The following is a 16,921-nucleotide window of genomic DNA, read 5'->3' on the forward strand; positions in this document are numbered from 1 at the left end:
ATCCTAGCCCTGTATGATGGACATATGAGATGTTAGTAAATGTAACGTATCCTAGCCCTGTATGATGGACATATGAGATGTTAGTAAATGTAACGTGTCCTAGCCCTGTATGATGGACATTATGAGATGTTAGTAAATGTAACGTGTCCTAGCCCTGTATGATGGACATATGAGATGTTAGTAAATGTAACGTATCCTAGCCCTGTATGATGGGATGAGATGTTAGTAAATGTAACGTATCCTAGCCCTGTATGATGGGATGAGATGTTAGTAAATGTAACGTATCCTAGCCCTGTATGATGGGATGAGATGTTAGTAAATGTAACGTATCCTAGCCCTGTATGATGGACATATGAGATGTTAGTAAATGTAACGTGTCCTCGTAATTGCAGGGTGATGTGAGAAAGCGATAGATGGCCATGCCCTGTTTCATACGTGGCTTGCATAATGCATTATGTTTTAGCGAATTCAACAAAAACAGGGCGGAACCAGGGCGGAAAGAGCCTGCTGGTTAGTCAGTCAGGGACCAATCAGAAGGCACAGCAAAATGAATAATTTCACCTACAGCATCTCCTCTCCTTCCTGCACCGCCTTGAGCACCGACCGGTCCTGGAGAACCGGGGAGTCCAGAGGCACCGGCCATCCCCTCTAGACCGGAGTCTCCACGGTCTCCCTGTGAGGGGGGGGGGGGAGCCACATGAGCGTTACTGGGCAATGTGCACACTAGCAATACATGAGTCGAACCAGTTGTTTTCAAACCTTTTCATATCAAGGTCCATTATTTATTCAGCATTTTGAGCCATGGACCACCATTTGATGACATTTAGCCTCCAGACCCAAAACTAAAGAATATGTCCACAATTCCATGCTGTATTGATGTACCATTAGGGGAGATAACAGGCAAATGTTGATCAAAATAACAATTGTTCAACGTTTTCTAATTGTGTAGACTTTTTGTAGACGTAAATTAAGTGATAAATATGTTAAACAAATTACAATAATGTGACACTTGAGAGTGTAAAATGAAACCAAATGGACCCGTAATGGTCCATTTGGTTTCATTTTACGCTCGCAAAAGTTATAGATCTATAAGGGTCCATTTGATTCTCCTTCATTAGGCTGGGGACCAGCTGGAACCCCCGGGCTAAAGGACCACTGCTGGTCCTTTAGGCCACCAGTTTAGAATGTGCTACATAAATAAAACGTGATTTGATTTGATTTGAAACCAAATGTAACTGACACTGTGCTGCATCACATGATGGCACCCTTACCCTCTGTCCGAAGACACCGTCCTTTCCTGGGGGACCGTCAGAACCAGATGGCCCCTGATGAGCAAAAGCAAAACAGTGATTTGTACGCAGACATGGAGATCTCTCAATAAACAAAATAACCAAAAAACAACTGAAACCACAGAAATCACTGAAATAAAGGTCAAAAATCTAAACCTACATCAGGGCCAGGATCGCCACGAGGTCCGTTGGCGCCAGCCATACCGAGTGGGCCAGGGGGGCCTTTCTCTCCAGATGGCCCCGCGTTTCCCTGCTTTCCTGGTGCTCCCTGAAAACGAGATGCAGATATCTCACAACGGATCCCATTACCTGTCAAAAGACTCACACATTCACTGCGTTGACTGCAACTACAAAATCAACTAAACAAATAAAACGGAAGTTGACGTTTTTCTTTGCTGTTTCACTAATTGCCACACACATTGTCTACAAAGCAGCCCGATCGAGCCACAGCCAAAAAAGAGTGTTGACGTTCGTGCTTCACAATAAAAATGGGCAGAGCTAGCGATGAAGAAATAAAATCACATCCAACAGAATGGCCCATTGAAGACAATGCGAGACGTACCGCTGGGCCGGGCAGGCCTGGCATCCCTCGCTCGCCTCTCCCACCAGGAAGACCCACAATGCCTCTCTGTCCTGTAGTTCCTGCTGGACCCGGGGGACCATCTGGTCCCTGGCAGGGAAAAACAGACGAAGAATACCATTAACCACATGAACACTATTCATGGGGAGAACATTAGATAGATAGACAGACAGACAGACAGACAGACACAGACAGAACTCGATAAAGTGCCCCTCGGGGCACAGGTCTCCACCAGGCCAGGTCAGGTTGTGGCCTCCTGGTGGTGCTATAATAGGCCAAAAATGTGTTTTGCAAAAATCCACCTGTTGGTGGTACTATAACCAGAGGTGGACACTTAAGTAAATTTACTTAAGTAAATGTACTTAAATACTGCACTTAAGTACAGCATTTCTACTTAAGTACTGTACTTAAGTACAACATTTGTACTTAAGTAAATGTCCACCTCTGGCTCTAACAGGCTATAACAGGCCAATGTGAAAAGTACTTAAGTATAACATGTGAGTACTTTTCCCACCAGGCGGAGGATGCTTACCGTAGGGCCGTCCTCTCCGGAGTCTCCCTTGTCTCCTAGACTCCCTGGGGGCCCCGCGGGGCCTCTTTCTCCGAATCTTCCGGGGGATCCGTGGTCTCCGCGGAGGCCACGAGGCCCTTCTTTCCCAGGTAGACCCAGAGGTCCAGGCTGTCCGATGGGACCCTGAAAGGAACGCTTAGTGTTAGGGCTGTCCAGATCCGATCACGTGATCGGAAATCGGGGCCGATCACGTCATTTTCAAATGATCGGAATCGGACCGGGAGCATAAAAACGTGATCAGGACATCCCTAGTATAAATATTTTATTTTATAAAGACTAAACAATTTCAGATGACTAAATAGGACTAAAACTAAATGGTGTGTTCAAAAGACTAAGACTAAGGGCGGATTCACACTGAGTCCGATTGATGCGAACTGTTTCCGAATAGGATTGCCTGGTCCCCGCTGGCCATGATTCACATTGGCCGAGATTCAACAGCGCACCCGGGTACCCTTCATTACCCTTCACACCCGGGTACCCTTCATTCAACTGATGTGCCTCACCCGGGTACCCTTCATTCAACTGATGTGCCTCACCCGGGTACCCTTCATTCAACTGATGTGCCTCACCCGGGTACCCTTCACTCAACTGATGTGCCTCACCCGGGTACCCTTCATTCAACTGATGTGCCTCACCCGGGTACCCTTCATTCAACTGATGTGCCTCACCCGGGTACCCTTCATTCAACTGATGTGCCTCACCCGGGTACCCTTCATTCAACTGATGTGCCTCACCCGGGTACCCTTCACTCAACTGATGTGCCTCACCCGGGTACCCTTCACTCAACTGATGTGCCTCACCCGGGTACCCTTCATTCAACTGATGTGCCTCACCCGGGTACCCTTCATTCAACTGATGTGCCTCACCCGGGTACCCTTCACTCAACGTATGTGCCTCACCCGGGTACCCTTCATTCAACGTATGTGCCTCACCCGGGTACCCTTCATTCAATGTATGTGCCTCACCCGGGTACCCTTCACTCAACTGATGTGCCTCACCCGGGTACCCTTCATTCAACGTATGTGCCTCACCCGGGTACCCTTCACTCAACGTATGTGCCTCACCCGGGTACCCTTCACTCAACTGATGTGCCTCACCCGGGTACCCTTCACTCAACTGATGTGCCTCACCCGGGTACCCTTCATTAAACTGATGTGCCTCACCCGGGTACCCTTCACTCAACTGATGTGCCTCACCCGGGTACCCTTCACTCAACTGATGTGCCTCACCCGGGTACCCTTCACTCAACTGATGTGCCTCACCCGGGTACCCTTCATTAAACTGATGTGCCTCACCCGGGTACCCTTCACTCAACTGATGTGCCTCACCCGGGTACCCTTCATTAAACTGATGTGTCTCACCCGGGTACCCTTCACTCAACTGATGTGCCTCACCCGGGTACCCTTCACTCAACTGATGTGCCTCACCCGGGTACCCTTCACTCAACTGATGTGCCTCACCCGGGTACCCTTCATTAAACTGATGTGCCTCACCCGGGTACCCTTCACTCAACTGATGTGCCTCACCCGGGTACCCTTCATTAAACTGATGTGCCTCACCCGGGTACCCTTCACTCAACTGATGTGCCTCACCCGGGTACCCTTCACTCAACTGATGTGCCTCACCCGGGTACCCTTCACTCAACGTATGTGCCTCACCCGGGTACCCTTCATTACCCTTCACACCCGGGTACCCTTCACTCAACGTATGTGCCTCACCCGGGTACCCTTCACTCAACGTATGTGCCTCACCCGGGTACCCTTCATTACCCTTCACACCCGGGTACCCTTCATTCAACTGATGTGCCTCAGACGGGTACCCTTCATTCAACGTATGTGCCTCACACGGAGGGCGCTGTGGACTATGGGGCAGTGTGCGCTGCGCTGATGGTCTTTGAAACAGCGCAATGTAATGTTGTCTCTCGTCTGTATCACGGTGACATCACGTACATATGGTATGTTAACTGTGACGTCACTGACTAACCCTTGGTATGCTTGTCCTAGCTGCAGCGCATGTGTTTTTTTGTTTATGTTTTTTTCCACGGCTCGCGCTACTCAAACACTAGCGGAATGTGGTCCCGAGTGCATGAGCACCCATGACCATAGTGTGAATCCGCTCTAAAAGAAAAAGGCCCAAAGATATCTTAAACAAAACAAAAGAATAATGGCCTTGGTTACACACTGTAGTACATTATTGCTGGTGAACCTACACAGTAGCTTTTTAAGGTCAATTAAGGACAGCCAAATGGCCATATTGCAGCTGGGCAATTAATTAAATTGTGTTAGCGTTGAGATTTGAGAGTGAACATCTGTCTCTCTACCGATTTAACCCATTCTGAACGGGCACCCATTTTGGTGTTAGCATTATGTTATGCTTTAGCTATTGAAAAATAGCAGATCTACAAGCTCATATCGCGCCACCGAGTGGCGCGATACGAGCTTGTAGGTCTGCTATTTTTGAAAAATCGAAGAACGACTGACATTTTTAGAATCTGATTTCAGGTCAGAATGGGTTATAATCAGACCAGTGTGTGTCCAGTGGAAACCTCGTATGAATCTGATCTCAGGTCAGAATGGGTTAAGGCCCATTGCTGATTGGTCACAAGTCATATCTCCCTGAAAAGTATTACATATTATTACAGTACTTACTGTTGACCCTGGTGGGCCCACCCTCCCTGCCGAGCCGGGGAAACCAGTAGGACCCTAGGGACAGGAAAATGACACCAAATGCATTAGGATTCTACCCTAGGGACAGGAAAATGACACCAAATGCATTAGGATTCTACCCTAGGGACAGGAAAATGACACCAAATGCATTAGGATTCTACCCTAGGGACAGGAAAATGACACCAAATGCATTAGGATTCTACCCTAGGGACAGGAAAATGACACCAAATGCATTAGGATTCTAGAGTGTTTGCTTAGTGCTTGTGTTATACTATGCTTTCATTCTAGAATAATTTGTCCATATTTGACAAAGTCAAACTCATGCTGGCCACCATGATATAGACAATGATAGGTTGAAATATTTGGTTACAAAATGGCACTTAATTTGGTGAGGGCGGAGGGGAGGCAGAATGTCTTACCGGGGCACCCTGCGTTCCTCTTCCACCTTTCAGTCCAGCAACACCAGTTGGACCCTAGAACAGCAATAGTTTCTTAGAAAAAGGCCATCAGTAGCACATGTATTCAGGTAGCATAGCATAGGTAGTCAGTCTGATGAATAGATGCTTTCCTTCCTTCCCTAGCATGTCAGCACAATGTCACAGGTGTTTTAGCTTGTAGTTTATCAAGCGAGCCTTGTCCCATGTACTGTTAGGTTACTGTTAGGTTACTGTTAGGAGCCTTGTCCCATGTACTGTACGGTTACGGTGTACAATATGTCTGTCTCCAACTCACGGGAGGTCCATGGGCACCAGCCAATCCCTGGGGCCCTGGAGACCCAGCGTCTCCCTTCTGACCTGGCTCTCCAAGCTCTCCTTTGACTCCAGGTTGACCATCAGGGCCCTGAAAAGGTCATGTACATTTAGATTACATGCTATCACTAATTTCACTATTAATCATCACTATACTATATAATCATCATCTCTCTTTCTCTCACTCTCTCTGTTTAAGTGATTCATTAATCGCTTAATACTTACAGGTGGTCCGGCAAATCCAACAGCACCGATGGGACCGGGGTCACCACGAGATCCCTAAAATGAAAAAGTAAGTGGAAAAAAAACAAAAACATATTGTATGAAGGTATTAATACAACACTTGGTGGGATTGCAGTAATGTCATGGTCTTCATTAAGAAGTCTAAAGACACTGAACACATCAAAACATTAATATGTCTCTCCATCATAGACTACTTACAGTCGTTCCTCTGGATCCGGGAGGACCATGTGGTCCTTTGGGTCCAGGTTCTCCCTGTGGATAGATCACATTTCTAATGATAATCACATTGTCTTTCATATTGTGGCATTGTGCTCGCTTGTGATGCACGCAAAAACAAATACAAGAATTGGCCTCAACAAACTAACTATAGTCCCAACAAATAACTGACAAACTCTTAAGCTGTACTTTAGTAACAATACTGCAACGTGTTTCTAAACCAACTCACGTCATACACTTCATTACCAGGTCATGAGAAATAGGGCATTATACTGTACCTTTTCACCACTGGGCCCTGCAGATCCAACTGGGCCAACGAGACCTGGAGCACCCTGTGATGTGAAAAGAAGCTGGTTAGGGATATATCCATGTTACCATGTTTACTATGAAACATGTTTACTATGTTTACTATGAAACATGTTTACTATGAAACATGTTTACTATGTTTACTATAAAACATGTTTACTATGAAACATGTTGTCCAGTCTACTGAATGTACAGTAGACTGGACAACATGTTTACTATGAAACATGTTGTCCAGTCTACTGAATGTACAGTAGCAAGGCATGTAGTGGGCATGCTGTGACCAGTTTCAAGGCTCCTCTCCATTGGATAACACATCCATTCAAATAGTCTGAAGTATGGTTAAGTAGGTTTTCCCCACAATACCGCTATATTATGAAGTATGGTTAAGTAGGTTTTCCCCACAATACCGCTATATTATGAAGTATGGTTAAGTAGGTTTTCCCCACAATACCGCTATATTATGAAGTATGGTTAAGTAGGTTTTCCCCACAATACCGCTATATTATGATTAAATGTGTTTAAACAACAATAGATCTTCTTACCCGTGCGCCGTCATTACCAGCTGTACCCTCTGAGCCTTTATCACCCAGTGCCCCCTACAGAGACAGAGACACAGACATTAGACACTTTGAACAGTTCCTGGATGCACAACTCTCCAGACATCGAAGCAAGAACAATAATGTTTCTGGTAAGTCCAACACGAGGTACAATGTCAGTTTCACAGAGTTGAATGAAAACAAACTTGTTGAAATAAGTAGCCTACATAGTGAAGCTGAGTCATACTGTATGATTGCGTAGAACTATTTGCACACATTTAGTTTCTTGAGCTACTTGACCAAAGACACCATATACAACATAACAGAAATATGTTGAAGTGTACAGGGGTACTTACTCTGTCTCCTTTTGGCCCAGGTGAGCCAGAGATGCCCCTCTCTCCTGGCATTCCCTGAAGACCTGGAGGTCCCAGGTCACCTAGTGCGCCAGTTGGACCGGGGCTACCCTATGGAGACAAACAAGGAATTCTAGAGTTATTTGACAAATGTAATTAGTAGTAAGTAAGGGTTCTTCACGTAGCTTAGTAGCTAGGACTTGCCAGCTATGTTGTTTAGTCAGAGGCTAGGTTTGATGCTTAGCGGGTATCTAAACACTAAAGCTCCGGGACCTGGGCCTGAACACGTCACTGTGCGACTGGATTCAGAGCTTCCTGACAGACCGCCCCCAGACAGTGAGAGTGGATGGTGTACGTCCTCCACACTAACCGTCAGCATTTGGATACCACTGTGTCCTCAACCCTTTCCTGTACTCCCTGTACAGTACACCTACGACTGCATTGTGACCCAGGAGTCAAAACATGTTGTGAAGTTTGCTGACGACACGGCAGGATTTGATCTCCGGCGGCTCCAAGGTGGCCACCTCCTCCCTGCTCGGCCTACAGGGGAGGAGGTGGCCACCTTGGAGCAGTGGTGCACGGACAATCACCTATCTGAACGTTAAAAAGACCAAAGAGATTGTAGTGGACTATAGGACAAAGAAGGATGAGCTCCAACCAGTCACCATCAATGGCTCAGTGGTGGAAAGGGTGGACACTTTCAAATACATTGAGAAGGGTCTTGTTCACGAGTGAGGGCGGGACGGAGAAGGAGATCAGCTGGGGAATCGGAGCGGCAGGGGCGGTATTGCAGTCGCTGTACCGCACTGTTGTGACGAAAAGAGAGTTGAGCCAGAAGGCAAAGCTCTCTGTCTACCGAGCAATCTTCGTTCCTACTCTCATCTATGGTCATGAAGTGTGGGTCATGACCGAAAGAATAAGGTCGCAAATACAAGCGGCCGAAATGAGTTTTCTTCAACGGGTGGCTGGCCCTTAGAGATAGGGTGAGAAGTTCAGTCACACGAGAGATCCCCCAGGAGGAAGTCACTAATGTTGCCCTGGAGAGGGAAGTCTGGAGCTCTCTGGTGGAGCTGACTACGGAACGGATAAGCGGTTGAAGTTGGATGGATGGATGGATGAACATTGAGAAGGACCTGAACTGGGACTGCCATGTCACTGCAGTTGTAAAACAGGCCCAACAGCTCTTGTATGGACTCAGGCGTCTGAAACAATTCGGCCTGAGACCCAACACAATCATCAGGGACTTCTACAGAGGCACAATAGAGCCTCCTGACAGGCAGCTTCACATCGTGGTACGGCAGCTGCACGGACAGAAACCGCAAGGCGATGAGGAGGGTCGTCCGCACTGCCAGATCAAGATCACTGGGTGTGAGCTGCCCAGCCTGGAGGACCTCTACACCCAGCCTGGAGGACCTCTACACCCAGCCTGGAGGCCCTCTACGCCCAGCCTGGAGGACCTCTACGCCCAGCCTGGAGGACCTCTACGCCCAGCCTGGAGGACCTCTACGCCCAGCCTGGAGGACCTCTACACCCAGCCTGGAGGACCTCTACACCCAGCCTGGAGGACCTCTACACCCAGCCTGGAGGACCTCTACACCCAGCCTGGAGGACCTCTACACCCAGCCTGGAGGACCTCTACACCCAGCCTGGAGGACCTCTACACCCAGCCTGGAGGACCTCTACACCCAGCCTGGAGGACCTCTACACCCAGCCTGGAGGACCTCTACACCCAGCCTGGAGGACCTCTACACCCAGCGTTGCCTCAAAAAATCACTGAGGATTATTGAAGACTCCACCGACCCCCACAAAAGACTCTTCTCACCGTGCACTTGTTCACTTGTGTTCTATTTGTATTAGCTACAACTTCAGAAAAATAAAAGAGCCATGCACCACTCCAATGACGAGCTCTAAGTCTGAAATAAACGTATCCACATTTAACAGGATAAAATATTTTCCAAGTACATTATGTAAAATAGGAAGTTCACTGTTCACTGTCAATTACTTTTATTCATTCTGGGTTAGCCCTCTATTCCTTCAACCTTCTATTGATTATTCTTTATTACTTGCGCAAGCAGAGCGCACAAGTAATTAGAATTGTAAGTAGAATTGTTTCAGACGCCTGAGTCCATACAAGAGCTGTTGGGCCTGTTTTAAAACTGCAGTGACATGGCAGTCCCAGTTCAGCTCCTTTATTGATTGTGTAATGTCTGCCCAGACATTGACCACTTGTCTGTCCCTGTGATTGGATTATCAGCTTGGTCGTTTCTTCGGACTCACAGGTGCTATTCATTGTCATTACCAATGACTTTTGTATAATCTTCTGACAAGTTTCCTCCTTGTCAGAAAAAATAATAATTGCCTGCTGAAGACCTATATGGTCGAAATGTTATAAATGCCATTAATACAATTGTTTGGCAGCTTTAACACAACTTTAACAATAGCATTGCAGTTGGATACTCCATTTCCATGCAACACACTGGAGAGAGAGAGAGAGAGAGAGAGAGTCAGAGAGAGTCAGAGAGATGTTGAATCATGTTGCTCATTCACAAACAATTGTTTTCTCCACCACACAAGAGTGTCACGCAAAAGGAATGAAAATAGCCGATCTACAAGTTCAAAATGTGTCACTAATGTGTAGATCTGCTATTTTCACGATAAAAAAAAGAAAAGAAAAGTTGAACGGTTTTGGACATACATGGTTTCCACTTTCCACCCGACAACATCGAAGCAATGGTGGTGGTTGTTTGGGTGGAATCTATTTCATGCTGTCCTGGGTGGTTGGCACGTGAAGTAATGAGAGTTATTCAGTTGCAGATGCCACTATCAGTCATCATGTCTCTCTCTCTCTCTCTCTCTCTCTCTCTCTCTCTCTCTCTCTCTCTCTCTCTCTCTCTCTCTCTCTCTCTCTCTCTCTCTCTCTCTCTCTCTCTCTCTCTCTCTCTCTCTCTCTCTCTCTCTCAATGATCTCTCTCTTTTTGTCTCTTCGCTCTCCATCTCAGGCTTTCTCTGTGAGCCCCCCCCCCCCCCCCTATGGAACTGACTTCTCATACGTGGTTATCCTTCAGCATTGCTGGTCAATCACTCAGATGTAATTTGGTACCTTTGGCCCGTCTGGGCCTGGGGCACCGGGGATTCCCTTGGCTCCTGGCAGACCGGTCGCACCAAGTTCTCCTCTCTCTCCGGGAATGCCACGTTCTCCCTGTGGGTGAATCAATCGGTATCGTTCAGTGTCACATTATTTTGGTGCGTTTCAATTTCAACTGGTTCAGCCGTGAAGCGTCAGTAAAATGTGGAACGCCCTTAAGAAATGTCAATCCCTAGACTCCTTCTTTAACTGTATATGATGTGCATATTTGTATGTCTTAGTTAACAATTTGTACTTTTCTGGTTTCATCCTCGTAGCCGTTTTTGTACTTGTGCTTTCGTTTGAAATGTACCCATTCTACATACTGTGAATGTGAATAAAGATTTCCATCAATCAATCAAGCATTGCATGCCATTTTATCTCCAGGCTTCATGCATTCTTAGTTATACATACCCTCGGTCCAATCTGACCCACAGCACCTCCTTCTCCAGGAATACCCTACGTGAAGCAGACAACAACACGTTATTTCTTCAATTATTAATTAATTATGTCCGTACATGGATAAATGTGTTCATGGCAAAGACTTGAGATGTTCTGTTTTACACACACCATTATGACGTTCTCATTTCGATCATAATACCCAATTAATGTCAAGTCTCCAGGTTTTCTGCAGAATATGTATTACACTTATTTACTATGATACTATGGCACATTAGGAGCCCAACTAGTACTAGTGGTTCTTAAACGTTCTCAAAAGGACTACCATAATGTTGAGAGTGTACAAATGGAACCAAAAGCACCCGTAAGGGTCCACCACAAGCCAGCATGGCCATGACGTGTGGTCCTTATCTGTACAGTAGGTACACATATGTATACAGTGATACGTGTCACATGTGCATGTCGTTTTAATCACACTCACCAGATCACCAGGTTTTCCCGACTCTCCAGGTGGCCCTTGGTTGCCAGGCAAACCCTAGAATCACAAAAAGGACAGTCAGACATTTACACAATTAACATCTGAGCACTTTACTATTAGACAGACAAAATGGTCTAATTATCCCCCGCGTCCCTATGAATATTTTGTATCTATCGCCTGCATTTCCCATCAATGGAAGAGTCAAAAGAACCCACCTGGAAACCGTTGACGCCCGGCGGGCCTTGTTCTCCTCTTTCTCCTGCAACACCCTTGAAGAAACAAGACATTTAAGCATCATTACTGATGTCTGTGGGAATGCCCAATGGAATTCATTTATTTTGATTAAAAAACAAAAAGTGACGTACAGCTGGTCCAGGTGGGCCGGCAGGGCCAACTTCTCCGTCTTTCCCAGGCGGGCCCTACAAAGAAGAAACGGAGCCAACCATAGTACTGTAACTACACTGACCATATTCACAGGGCAGACATTTTGCTCTTCCTTCATACTTGGGTGGGGCGAGTATGAATGAAGATACAATACACTGACACGAAAACGCGTATTCAGGGCGGAGTCACCACCCCCAGGGTAAGTTTTAATTTGCTCTCGTTCACTGCAATGCAATTTGCGGCATTTCCAAAACAATATTGCGCAGAGTATAGCGATTATCAAACGTATTTGCAATGCCATACGTTGAAAGATCTGTTGCCCGTGGACAAGGCACGTTACCTCCGCAAGTTAGATATTATCGGCATAGATGTCTGTCCGTATGTGATTAAGGATTGGAAAAAGTTGCATTGGCAGCCATATACTGCCCAGGGTAAAAAACCGGACGTTTTTGGGCGTTCCTGTCTTGTTTCGTGTCAGTGTATATGCCGCTGTTTGTGTCAGTATGGTAACATACTTCATGGTTTTTGATTATGGAGAGGTGCACAGGGTGGTATGTGGTATTATGGAGAGGTGCACAGGGTGGTATGTGGTATTATGGAGAGTTGCACAGGGTGGTATGTGGTATTATGGAGAGGTGCACAGGGTGGTATGTGGTATTATGGAGAGTTGCACAGGGTGGTATGTGGTATTATGGAGAGGTGCACAGGGTGGTATGTGGTATTATGGAGAGGTGCACAGGGTGGTATGTGGTATTATGGAGAGGTGCACAGGGTGGTATGTGGTATTATGGAGAGGTGCACAGGGTGGTATGTGGTATTATGGAGAGGTGCACAGGGTGGTATGTGGTATTATGGAGAGGTGCACAGGGTGGTATGTGGTATTATGGAGAGGTTCACAGGGTGGTATGTGGTATTATGGAGAGGTGCACAGGGTGGTATGTGGTATTATGGAGAGGTGCACAGGGTGGTATGTGTTCTGATTATGGAGAGGTGCACAGGGTGGTATGTGGTATTATGGAGAGGTGCACAGGGTGGTATGTGGTATTATGGAGAGGTGCACAGGGTGGTATGTGGTATTATGGAGAGGTGCACAGGGTGGTATGTGGTATTATGGAGAGGTGCACAGGGTGGTATGTGGTATTATGGAGAGGTGCACAGGGTGGTATGTGGTATTATGGAGAGGTGCACAGGGTGGTATGTGGTATTATGGAGAGGTGCACAGGGTGGTATGTGGTATTATGGAGAGGTGCACAGGGTGGTATGTGTTCTGATTATGGAGAGGTGCACAGGGTGGTATTATGTGTTCTATTATTTTGAACTAATAATAAAGGTACTCACTCTTTGACCGGACACTCCTGCTGATCCTACTTCTCCTGACTTTCCTGGGTCACCCTTATGAATTTAAAACACATTGTTTTTATTCGATATACAGCTAGTATAGAAACGTGTATCATTATTGATGTTAAATTGTGCCTTACATTAAAGCCTTTCGGGCCCGGAAGTCCCATAGTTCCTGCAGGACCCCTGTTTCCTTGGGAACCAGTGGGACCTGGACGCCCATCTTCACCGGGACCCCCCTAGACGAGAAACCAACCGCACTCACATTATGACCAAGGAGCCACGATCAGCAAAGTTATTCATTCATTATGCTACTGAAAATACACTGTGTAGCCAATTAGTAGTTTGTGATTAAGGAAAAAGACCTACCAATGGTCCTGGCTTGCCCTCTGCCCCTTGGACTCCAGGAGTACCAGTTAGACCCTTTAGAGAAGAGAAAAAACGTGTCAATGAATAGCCAGCCAATTAAGTGAAAAAAGGTTATTATTGCATAGGGGACCGTGGGAAGCAAATCGTACCCTTGCACCTGGTAGTCCTGGTTCCCCAGTGCGTCCAGGATCACCTCCTGAACCCTTTGGCCCACCTGGTCCAGAGGTTCCACGATCTCCTTGGGCACCCTTCAGAGATCAAATGGAGATGGATAAGATACCGTAGGTGGAAATCAGTCGCCCAGAGGCGGCACAACAGTTAAGGTTACAAGCTTACAGGTAATAGTATGAAAAAGAAAATGTACTATGTTGTGTACAGCAAAAAAGGCAACACAAAACAAAACAAGAAGCATCAACAATACAGAGCAATAGTAAACGAAAGAAATAACAAACAAAGTGTACAGATTTCGTCCAGATTTATAAAGATTTAGAGGATCACGTTACTGTGCACCTTATTGCCAAATAAAACATGTTGTGGCGAACCAACTTTATTGATAGCCTAGATACAAGTGAAGATGCGCCTTAACCACTAGGCCAGCGGTCCAACAATGTTATCATTATATGATTCTTTCTTGAATAAAATCAGTATGTTAGTGGGTCAAACGACGGGGTGCACTGTACCTTAGGTCCTGGCAGTCCATCAGCTCCAGGGAATCCTCGGTTACCAGGGGTTCCCTGAGAAAAAACAAAAGAAACATCAGTAACATTCCATACCATCAGATTCGTACAAAAGTTTTAAAACTGAATAGAAAAAATTACTGATTTTCAAGCTTGTATATCGGCTATTTTAGCTATTGTTATACAACAACGTTTAGGGCATAAGTGGTTAAATAGCTAGTTGTTCAAATGAAAGTTTGATGAAATTTTAATTGCTAAGGCAAAGTTGATATAGTTGTATATAGTATATTCTCCTACTGTTGGCCGAAACAACAACAACCTTCTTCTGCATAAATGGGCATGTATCCAATTTCCCACACTAATGTTGAATTAGCTGAAAGTGATTTATTGTGTTTGCGATCTTTTCCAAAAATGATTAATTTTCTAAATTGAGGTCATAATGAAAATGACCGGGTCCTGTGACTGATGGATATTGCACTTTGAGTGAGGCAGAACTCTGACTCACCCTCTCGCCAAACGGACCAGTGATTCCGACAGAGCCGGAGTCTCCCCTCTGTCCTCGCTTCCCTTCCTCTCCTTGAGGTCCGATCACTCCCTGAGAGCCTGGGGGACCCTATGACACATGAGACACAAGCCACAATGTGACAGACAGAAAGCGTTAGACAACTCTACTGTGTTTAAAAAGGGTTAGGGAAAAAAAAGGAAAAGAGGGCATGTTTCGTTCACTTGTAAAACAATGTAATTATTGGAACTTACAAGTTCTCCTTTGGGTCCGGCTTCTCCTTTGAATCCTGCTACACCGACATCTCCCTAGAACACAAACATGTCATCCTGTAAACTCAAACTGGCCATGGTTTTGTTTGTTATACGATAAATGAATAATTCTATGTAGGATATATTCTATGTCAGTGGTTTCCAACCCATTTCATATCAAGGTTCATTACTTATTCTGCATTTGAGCCACAGATATTTAGCCTCTCAGACCCAAAACTAAATAATGTTTTGTTATCGTTGGATTTTGTCCACAATTCCATGCTGTATTGATGAGAGCTAACAGGCAAACGTTGATCAAAATACAATTATTCTACATTCTCTAATTGTGTAGACTTCTAAATTTGTAAAGTAATGCAGGTGTTAACAAAAATGTAACTTCTTGAGAGAGTGTAAAATTAAACCAGATGGACCCATTTGGTTTCACTTTACTCTAAAGATCTATATTATGGGTCCATGGTTACCAACTTTCCATCATTTAGCTGGGGACCACCTGGAGCCCCCTCAGGGTGGTGGTCCCCGGACCACTGGTTGAGAACTACTGTTCTATGTGAGGGTGGTGGAGCGAGCAGTAGAAGCCAACTTACTCCTCCTCCTTTAATACCAGGCTGACCAGTGCTTCCCTGGGGTCCTGGAGGGCCTGATGGTCCAAGATGGCCTCCTGGTCCTCCTGTGCCCACATTACCCTGCAAAGGATCACATAACCTTCAAAAAAGCCCTGATAGACATATTATATTGTGTATTATATATCAGTTGTGATGAGTATATATCATGGACAGGAAGTGATTTTAACATACCAATGGACCTTTTGTACCCGGTCCCCCATCTGTTCCCATGGGTCCCTTTGAACAGAACATATTTCAAGTTAGATCCACAAAACCTTTATGGAGTATGGTGATGAGCCATGTAACATTTAGGCCACGTTAGCACTAACATCTGACAACCTGAAAGCAAAAGTCTACAGTATACAATTTACAATGTCAATTTGGCATTAGGAGATGCGCTTAATCCAGAGCGATTTACAGTAAACAAGAAGAACACATGGTAATTCATCAAATACATAGAAATAGTAATCTAGGATCATAAGTAAACTAAGAACCTAACATCCGTCTAACAGTATAATATCTGTAAACTACAAAGTAAACACTATGTCTACATAACATGCTATCTAAAATATATACTTTAGCCTTTGCATGCGCCTGCAAGGTCGTCGAGGCTAGGGCAAGTGCTACATTAAATGTATATACGTAGCACTTGCCGTATATGATTACTGACTACTGAGTGAGTTTTATGTGGTATAGCGTACAGTATCTGAAGTGTAAGCATAGATAAAGTAAGGAACGAACTTGAATGCCAGTTGATCCAGGTCTTCCCAGGTGACCTGTCTCTCCTCTTTGTCCCTGTTGGCCTTCAGGACCACGGACCCCCGTGGAGCCTGCTTGTCCCTGTAGGAGACAAGAGCCAACGGTCACACCTCCTCATAAACAAAGGCTTTCCTGTTCAGAGATTAAAGCATGTCTAAAGTGCATCCACAGACAACAGAGCTAGATCAACAACCAATCCACTGTACAGACATATGACATTATTAGTGCAGACTTAAGACCTTTTCAGACATGGAGCAACTGACGCGCCTAGTAATACATTTTCAATGAGAGGCGTGCGTTTACTTTGGACGTACAGAGAAGTTGAGGGGCAATTACGCAAGCGTATTTTCTTGTGAGCGGCCCCTTGAAATTATCGGGCACGTGCTCGTTTGTGCACGTACCCGGCGTGGGCGACTAGACCTGGATTGTGGGGAGCTTTTATTTTTCAGGCTACGCGGCCCACGCCCCTCATGAGCAGATGCGTCGCTGATCCAGGTGAGAATGCCTG

General features: G+C 45.7%; 1 protein-coding gene across 1 annotated transcript in view; it reads right to left on the minus strand.

The window, feature by feature from the left end:
* The window catches only part of col5a2a (collagen, type V, alpha 2a), a 93,352-nt gene that overhangs the window by 23,755 nt on the left and 52,676 nt on the right, over positions 1–16,921 (minus strand). The window contains exons 19-46 of the mRNA XM_083777186.1: positions 16,396–16,494; positions 15,847–15,891; positions 15,637–15,735; positions 15,035–15,088; positions 14,784–14,891; positions 14,282–14,335; positions 13,751–13,849; positions 13,602–13,655; positions 13,373–13,471; positions 13,233–13,286; positions 11,876–11,929; positions 11,726–11,779; positions 11,514–11,567; positions 11,048–11,092; positions 10,610–10,708; positions 7,513–7,620; positions 7,163–7,216; positions 6,593–6,646; positions 6,297–6,350; positions 6,081–6,134; positions 5,839–5,946; positions 5,526–5,579; positions 5,089–5,142; positions 2,402–2,563; positions 1,852–1,959; positions 1,450–1,557; positions 1,272–1,325; positions 566–673 (exon numbers count right to left, since the gene is read on the minus strand). Coding sequence (XP_083633312.1) covers positions 566–673; positions 1,272–1,325; positions 1,450–1,557; positions 1,852–1,959; positions 2,402–2,563; positions 5,089–5,142; positions 5,526–5,579; positions 5,839–5,946; positions 6,081–6,134; positions 6,297–6,350; positions 6,593–6,646; positions 7,163–7,216; positions 7,513–7,620; positions 10,610–10,708; positions 11,048–11,092; positions 11,514–11,567; positions 11,726–11,779; positions 11,876–11,929; positions 13,233–13,286; positions 13,373–13,471; positions 13,602–13,655; positions 13,751–13,849; positions 14,282–14,335; positions 14,784–14,891; positions 15,035–15,088; positions 15,637–15,735; positions 15,847–15,891; positions 16,396–16,494 — 2,151 coding nt within the window. The remainder of the gene's footprint in view (positions 1–565; positions 674–1,271; positions 1,326–1,449; positions 1,558–1,851; positions 1,960–2,401; positions 2,564–5,088; positions 5,143–5,525; positions 5,580–5,838; positions 5,947–6,080; positions 6,135–6,296; positions 6,351–6,592; positions 6,647–7,162; positions 7,217–7,512; positions 7,621–10,609; positions 10,709–11,047; positions 11,093–11,513; positions 11,568–11,725; positions 11,780–11,875; positions 11,930–13,232; positions 13,287–13,372; positions 13,472–13,601; positions 13,656–13,750; positions 13,850–14,281; positions 14,336–14,783; positions 14,892–15,034; positions 15,089–15,636; positions 15,736–15,846; positions 15,892–16,395; positions 16,495–16,921) is intronic.

The sequence above is a fragment of the Protomyctophum parallelum genome (genome assembly GCF_964188405.1).
Source record: "Protomyctophum parallelum genome assembly, chromosome: 11".
Taxonomy (NCBI): Eukaryota; Metazoa; Chordata; class Actinopteri; order Myctophiformes; family Myctophidae; genus Protomyctophum; species Protomyctophum parallelum.